We start from the raw sequence: 8,567 nt of genomic DNA on the forward strand, positions 1-8,567 counted from the left end.
TCTTTGAAGCCCTCTGGTCATCCACAGGTTTCTCTCCTGGAATGGACATGGTCTTCTATGTTCTCCCACAGCCCCTCTGCTTCCTCAGTCTCTCTGCCTCCTGTTCCTTAAGGCAGATTTCTTCATTGCTATCACCCCAACAAGTAGGGTGACTGAACTCAACATACCTTCCATCAGAAGCTAGCCCTACATGTTCCAAAACTTTTTACCCCACTAAATATACCTGTACATGCTAGATTTCAAGACGGGGACTCAAAACCTACATCCAGAACACAGTAACATTCAGATAAATGGGCAGCCTGTACTACCACACTAGGTAGAAAAGTCTCTACTTCATCTCTGGTGAGATGGATAAAAGTTGTTGGTTATGAGGCCCATCTTTTAGCACAGGCTACTCAACCTCGCCTCTCCAGATGTTTTGAGACTACAATTCCCATCATCCCTGACTACTGGTCCTGCTAGCTAGGGATCATGGGAGTTGTAGGCCAAAAACATCTGGAGGGCCAAGGTTGAGGAAGCCTTCTTTAGCAACTCTGTTTCACATAACAGCTCATTCCACTCGGGCAGCTGCCACTTTTGTTGCTCTGTAAACCAATGCACCCATATCTGAAATATGCCAAGCAGCCACATGCTACTCAACAAACATATTGACATGACAGCACAGTTTAGATGGTATGGAGCTTTGGGGGTAGGGTTTTATGCACATTGTCCCTCAAGTGCTGAAGCAGTCATCTGCCCACTGCAGGAAAGCAACAGTTTTTATGTATCCCGCCTGTAGGATACCTCCTGCATCCAGCAGGAGAATGGGACATTGGTTTCTTCCACAACATACATTCTTGCAAAGGCATCCAAGTCAGGTGGCTGCCCACAGCACCACTCAGTTCATCCAGATCACATTCAGGATCAGGGCTCTTCTCTCTTTTTGTCTTTTCCATGTGTCTGTTTATTCTTTAAGTGGTTCTGCTAGTCTGAAAATGAGATGTTAGGGAGAAAAAGCTCCAGGGTCACATGTTTCCCATCAAACAGGAGTTATTATAACTCACCAGGGGCCAAGAACAAACCTTGACGGTAAGTGACTAGTGTTTTTATCTGTGTCCAAATTCATTGTGGGCCTTTGCCTCTTTGTGGGTATCTTTTAGAAAGAGAGAGAGAGAGAGAGAGAGAGAGAGAGAGAGAGAGAGAGAGAGATGCTGCTCAGTTTCTCAGTTTTCATTTGTGTATTCAGTGTCAGTATTAAATATTTGGAGAACAGGAAGCGCTAGACAAAGGATTAACACCATGCTGCTTTGGGATGCAGTAATATAGAGCTATAAATATACATGTTGGTTTCCCTAGGATATTGAGCTTCAAGTGAAATGGCCAAACGATATTTACTACAGTGACCTTATGAAGCTGGGTGGCGTTTTAGTGAATTCCACACTAACAGGAGATACATTCCACATTCTTATTGGTAAGAACATAAATGGTTTAAAATATGTTTGTTTGTTTGTTTGTTTGTTTTTAGGCATTTTTCTGCTATTGATAATGCAAATACATAGCAAAATAAATGTGGTCGTGATTCACCTGGCCCTTAATGGATTGTTATCTGACTCCCTGCTTTCAGCTTGCAGGAGAAATTATTGATTTGTTCAGTCATGGGAGGAGAGGCATAATCAAGAATCCTTGATTATTAAATAAATAGTGTCCATGTTGTGTGCTTTAAAGGATAGGTAAATAGGAATAACAGAATCAGGTCTAGACTTAGAGCAATCAGCAGACCTACTCTCAGTATCTCCTGCTTCAAAATTAGGAAGCTTCAGGAGATGGTGGCAGCAATACTCATTTATAAACAGTATGAAGAATGCATCTCAGTGCAATCTCATTTGGAACAGGGATAATGTTTGAGATGATCCAGCTTGAGATCCATGACTTTCACAGTGTTCACCCTGCAGTGGATAGTTGCTTAACATTTTTTTAAGCCCATATCCATTAACAGCATTCACAATGTTCTCCGCACACACCAGAAAACATCTTGGATAAAACTAATGTGGAAAATACACTTTTGAGAATATTATCGTTTCACTTCAGTGCTTATAGGAACAATCCTAAAATCCTATGTCAATCTGTGGGTTTTGTTAACAGAGAATGTTCTTAAATTTTATAATATGAATTTGATTCCTGACTCCACCCTTCTTAAATGTCAAGATAGCTAATCCACCTCAGATCAATTTATGAATACTACCAAATAATTATTTCCATATTTAATAGGTATATTACTTATAAATTATTAAAGTAATGGTTTCAAAAATAGGGCATTTAAATGTGAGTATACTTGACAAGTCTGGCTCTGGCATCACATGCACAGGGAATGGAAAACCTACATTGCTCAGAAAGGGAGGAAAATAAACAGGTAGTAGAAGATTGGTGTGTACATTTCGCAGAGCTATGTTTAGGAGGCCTGATCAAGAAAGCCCTGAGAGCTGCATTTAAACACCCTGGCTTTCTGCCAATAATATTATCCCCTGCTAGAGAGCTGGGTGAGAAATGAGGCTTCAAAGAGAGTCTGGCAAGAGAGCCCTTGAAAGCTGAAAGTTGACTTAAATGTGGAATCCTCTAGGCTTTTCTCAAAGAAGCCAGTTGCTGCCCTGGAGCTGGGGGAAATGCAATTTTTTAAAATGGTAGAATATAGCATTTCATAGCCGCATCTTTCTTTTTCCGATTAATGCTCTCTTGCCTGTATGCTGAGCCATGTGTGTATGCGTGAGATGGCCCATTAATTTCAACCTAAAGAGCACATCTACACATGCACACCAAACAGTATACGCAGCTCGACTTCCTCCATCAAAATTTAGCAGGGCAGCCCTTGTAGTGGGGCAGTTTCCATACCCACAAGAACTCATTGTGGTGGAATGGGACATTGTTCTGTCACATATTATGTGTATTGTTCTGTCACATAAAAACTGACAAAATATATCATTTGGCAATTTTACTGCACAAAACTGTTCTTTGTTTTAAATGAAGATTGTTCCAAGTTGCATGTCTGGATGTGGATTGTCCTGGACTGAACTAGCTTTCATTGGAGGAAAAAACCATCAAGCACTGTCATGAGGCTGAGCCAGGCTGTCTTGTATTTAGCACATGAGATGGATTTGAGTTTATATGAGCTTCTGTCATCTTTCATCATTATTTAAAGCAAATCTATTCAGGAAATCTGTAGATGGATTTTTACAGCTGTCTGGAGGAATGGATTTGTCTTATGATACAAAGAGACTTTTTCAGAGGAACAAAACTTTTCCTACACTGCCTTTCTAATTTATTTTTCTTCCCCAGGCTGTGGATTTAACGTGAATAACAGCAACCCCACTATATGCATCAATGATCTCATTATGGAGCACAATAAGACAAAGAATACAGAATTAAAGCCCTTAAGTGCAGATTACCTGATTGCAAGAAGTGTGACAGTGCTGGAAAGTCTGATCAACACCTTTCAAGAGAAAGGACCTAATGGAGTTCTTCCCATGTACTATAAGTACTGGGTGCACAGGTAAATAATTTAAAATATATATTCTATATCTTTTTTTAAAAGAATACTTATTTTTCTTTTACAAGTAATAAAGAACAACATAAAGAATCAACAACATAAAATAAAATTTCCTTCTTAATACCGGTAATCTTAATTGTTTTAGTGGTAAATTGAACTAACCCCATCAAGAGGCATTTATCTCAAACCAATAGTGACTGATCAGATATATATGTATGTATGCATTTAACGTTTCACTTTTTCAGCATGTGTTAGAAGTATTTGTTTATGCATAGGCAGATTTGTCATTGAGCATCCATGCATTAAAATATATCAGGATGTTTACATTGGAGTTGTTCCTTAAAGCTACATTTACCTAGCATTTTGAGTTAACGTGCTAGACATGGGTCATGAAGTCTGAGCTTTGCAGAATATCTGAGAAGAAACAGATTAATTTTACTATAGTTAAGCAAGTCTACCTATGAACGGGTGGGTGCAGGAACTTCCCACTGACATTGTTCATTATGATGGTAGGCCATGTCAGTAAACCCTATTGTGTATAAGCTATGTAGGATCCATGTGCCTTTCTGAAGAATTATCTCTTGTACAGTGCCATTTATATGAATTTCATTAATCCATTTATTTCCTTTTGTCTATTCAAAGTTGGTTAAAACCCTCTGTTTAGATGGGGAAATCATTCATTTCTTAATTTTTATTCAAGGATTTTTACATCATTTTTCAAAACCCAAAATTTTCCCGAAGCATCTTCCAATCAGTATAAAAACATTTTAAACTTAATATCAATATCTAAAATACCAAAGCCTTTTACATGTTTATGTAACATTTATAATTAGACTGAGGTGAGTTTATGAAACTTGATGGTTTTTTAAAGTGGGTAATTCCTTGTTTTTTATTTGCAGTGGTAAACAAGTACGGCTTGGAAGTGATGAAGGGCCTTTAGCGTGGATCGTTGGAATCGATGATTCCGGATACCTTCAAGTTCATGAGGAAGGCAAAGATGTAGTAACCGTGCACCCAGATGGCAATACTTTTGATATGCTGAGAAACCTGATAATTCCAAAACAGCAGTAGTTTTTGAATGTGGTGAAACAGCTTCTCTCTCAGACCATTTTCTAGAGTTTGGCTGGAGGCTGTCAAACTAGAAGTATCTAATCTGAAGAATTGAAACACTGTATACCAAGGAAAACATTGAATTTTGAGTCATTTAATTTTCCTGGGCTCTTGGCCCAGTGACCTGGGATTTAGTGGCTTTTCATGTTTGTTTGTTTGTTTTCCTTTCAGTCTCCATGCAGATGTGAAGGAAACCTTATGGTCAGCATGAAAAGCTCTAGCTTCCAATTTTTGGCATGGAACACTCAAGTAGAATTAGCTCCATAAATCTGTGTTATCCTGTTACTACAGATTCTTCACGCTTGCACTTACAGTATACCTTTACATCCAGTGCTCATATTACTTTGTATCTATAGGAAGGAATGCATTTTGCAGTAGAATATTTCCTATATTAAAATGATATAATAAGTTTGGTTTACCAATGCCCCAGCTTAGTATGGTGTTTTGTTTTTAAGTTGTGGATGAACAGCTATATGCAAAATGAAGTTATATTATTCATTTTGAACATCTGTTTTAGAGTATGCCATAAAATTATTTAAAGAATTTTACCCCTCCTGCTGTCTCATACCCACAAAACAATGATCAAAAGGAATTTTAGCCTTTTAGTAAGGCTGTGTTATATTGGAGTCCAAGTCTTTCAGAAGCTTGATGTTTCCACAACTGACCACTAATTGTTATTTTTTCTAACAATAGATTTCTGACAGTTGCCCTGATTCCTATAAGACTATACAGAATCTTCCAAGCTTATGGAATTGCTTGGAAGTATGTTTCAAGTTCGCAGTGCTATTTTGCATTTTCCTTGGATTATGAATCCGACAAGTGTTTCTGCTGTAATGGCTATAGCAGAACCTATTTTCCTGTATTATCTATTGTGCCTTATGCATTAAATATATCATAGTGTATGATACATAATTATGTGTCATCTCGCCTACTTGGTATGGTCCTCTGATCACTCTGATCATTTTTATGATCAGATGCCAAATACTGATGAATAGATGACACGTTCAGCTTCTTGCACTGTTCTCAGAGGCTCCTAGGTGTATGACTGTGTTTCTGGACTAGGCTGCCTAGGCTTATGGAACTCGCTCTCAACCCAGCCCTCCCAGGCTATAGTTTGAAACCAATTTCTGCATATTGGGGAACTGTTGGTAACATGACCTCCTAATGAGAACTGCCATGGGTTCTAAAGGACTCCCTCGTGTTACGTTAAGAAAGTGCCCTGAAATGCATGCCTGACATGTAGCCAGAAGCAGGTTTGTAGGTTAAAGTTCACTTTATAAAGAATCAGGAAATAAGTAGATTGGCTCAAATATAAATCCAAGAAGCCTTAAAGAAAGCAAAGAAGTTGGCCTGTAAGGGTGGATTAGCATAATCCCTGCATATTGGAGTCTTGAGTAGTTTGACTATAAATTACTGGAGATTAAGTTTTCATTTCATTTAAAATGAGGATTTTGACTTCTGTTGCATAATGTTTCCCACACTGTGACATCTATGACTGTTTCTTGTTTGATGGCATTGTTATCTAACCAATGAAAAAGTAAAACAATTTAGCTTATTTGAGTGGCTGTATATTGATTATTTGTTCAAACAACTAATGGTGAGAAGTAATGACTTGCAAAACTCTCTGGGACTAGGAATTCAAAGCTCCTCTTATTATTGATTTAATAACTCCAGTGATCCTTAAGATTGAGTTAGTATAATAAAATAAATGGAAACTCCAGCAATGTATTTGGTATTCAATTTTTATTTTTATTTGCCTGTGGAATCCTTCTGTCCTATTGTCCTATCTCAGGAGCTTTTAAATGTATGATTCATACTATTTACCTGTTAGCTGCCAAATTAATAGAGCAGGGCTGTGCCACTTCATTGTTCAGTCTGAACCTTCATCCCAAGTCGCACAGCAATCCACTCCCCAGTTTCTACCTGACATCTTGCAAACATGTTCCTACTGTGAAAAGCTTATGACTTTTCACAGTATGCACCATTTTAATAATGTAGGGTAGTTTGAGTATACATGACAGCCAAGATTGCTCACAATTATTCAGGAGGGTAAATTCAAAAAAGAGGTGTTGAATTTGGAGACGGGATCAGTGAAATTTAATTGTTGAAAGGTTCTCTAAAGCTTGTTCTTCATTTAATTCTGCCCCTTTCACTTACTAATTTCTGCCCTGGTTTTTAATATGTGTTTGAGGAAATGTAGGGTACAACATCACTATTGATGTTATTTGGGGCAGTGAAAGATCAGACAGATGAGGGAAGGGATAACTTCATGCTATCGTGTCATCTGGCAGTCCATCAGATGTAATTGTTTTGCTACAGAATACTATACCAGTGAACAGAAAAAAAACAGCTACCATATAGAATTTGGTATCTACCTGGCATTCATTATCAAGGTTGGGCTAGATGAAAGGGACAGGCCTAATCTCTTCCTATGGTGTCCTGATTGGTGCAGCAGCAATATATATTCAATGGCTGGGGAGAAGGGGTCCATCATCCACTTTGCTTTTCATAGCAGCCTGTCCAGCAATTAACTGATGCCAAAGATTTACATCAGGTGCTGGGCTCTCAGGACAGGACAGGGTTCTTGTTGATGTGAGAGGTGGTCTTTGAGATGCTCTTGGAGACCTCCTCACTTGTTGCCATGCATGTCCGGATGGCAATGGCAAAGAGTGTTTTTTACTAGCTTTAGGTGGTGTGCCTGCTGCTCCTTTTCCTAGTGAAGCTTGTTCTGGCCTTTGTCATTCATGCCTTAATTATACAAGGTGACCTTCCATAACAATGTGAAAGATGGACAGTTCTCTGCTCCATTGACTTCTGTTTGCCTGAGTGACTGAGCATGTGGTTGGTCTAGATCTTCCCCTTCTTCCACTCCTCCCTGTTTCATGTATGCACAGAACACATTTTATTGATTTATTAAACTTGATTTTGTATTGTTTGACTATATTTGTTTCTTTTTGGAAAAATCAGTAAAGATACCTGTTAATCAAAAAATTATATCTAGATTAGATAACAATAACACAATCTACATAGAGCTAGAGTTTTAGTTGGGCTTTATAGCTACTCTTTATACCCTACTCATACTGGTTACCAATTTGTTTCGAAGCTAAATTCAAAGCGTTGGTTTCAACCTTTAAAGTACTAAAGAAGCTTGTCCTCTCCCACATGAGCCTGCTTGTAGCTTAAGATCAACAACAGACACCCTGCTCTGTGCCCCATTATAATTAGATGATGGGTGGGCATCAGAGACAAGGCCTTTTCTGTGCTGGTACTTAGACCTGGAATGCCTCCTATGGGAGATCTCCCAAGCTCCATCTTTGCTTGCATTTTACAGAGCTGTTTTTTCTTCTACTGGTGTTTGGTACTAGACTAATTGCTTGGCCTATTATTATTATTTTATCTTGCTATATATTTATACTGTTACTTCTTAATATCCCTTACTGAATTATTTTGTAGTTTATATATATGGTATGTTTTTTTGTAAGCTGCTTTGAATTTATTGTGTAGAAAATTGGGGTAGAAATTTGAATAAGACATAAGATTTTCTTACCTGGATAATAAAGAATGTAAACCTTTGTTAAAGTAAAAACAACCTATGGTTTGTTTTATTTCAAACCATATTACAGTTTTTGCACTGGAAAAATTCTTTCATTTAATTTCCTTTTTGTAAATGAAAAGTAATGAAGTGTGGACATGTTGAAGCACAAGTGGATTAGGTGGGAATATCACTTTTACTTCTGCTTTTGAATGGCCTGCACTGTACATACAAGACAACATTCATGTCTTGAATGAAGGGGGGGGTGTCAGCATCAATTGTAAACTGTCATATACCTGACTTTATTTTTGTTTGCTTCAGAACAGCTGAATAAGGCCTTTCTGACTCACAGCTGTCGCAGTCAGAAATGCCTGCAGGACTTTCTATAGGACACACAAGTAAAGG

General features: G+C 38.0%; 1 protein-coding gene across 3 annotated transcripts in view; it reads left to right on the forward strand.

The window, feature by feature from the left end:
* Nucleotides 1–7,568, forward strand: part of HLCS (holocarboxylase synthetase) — a 94,379-nt gene extending 86,811 nt beyond the window's left edge. For all 3 annotated transcript variants that reach the window (XM_083608838.1, XM_083608836.1, XM_083608837.1), the window contains exons 9-11: nucleotides 1,336–1,450; nucleotides 3,310–3,523; nucleotides 4,420–7,568. In XM_083608838.1, the coding sequence (XP_083464964.1) occupies nucleotides 1,336–1,450; nucleotides 3,310–3,523; nucleotides 4,420–4,591 (501 nt within the window). In that variant the 3' untranslated portion in view covers nucleotides 4,592–7,568. The remainder of the gene's footprint in view (nucleotides 1–1,335; nucleotides 1,451–3,309; nucleotides 3,524–4,419) is intronic.
* The last annotated feature ends 999 nt before the right edge of the window (nucleotides 7,569–8,567 follow it).

This window comes from Podarcis filfolensis (assembly GCF_964270895.1).
Source record: "Podarcis filfolensis genome assembly, chromosome: 4".
NCBI classification, from domain to species: domain Eukaryota; kingdom Metazoa; phylum Chordata; class Lepidosauria; order Squamata; family Lacertidae; genus Podarcis; species Podarcis filfolensis.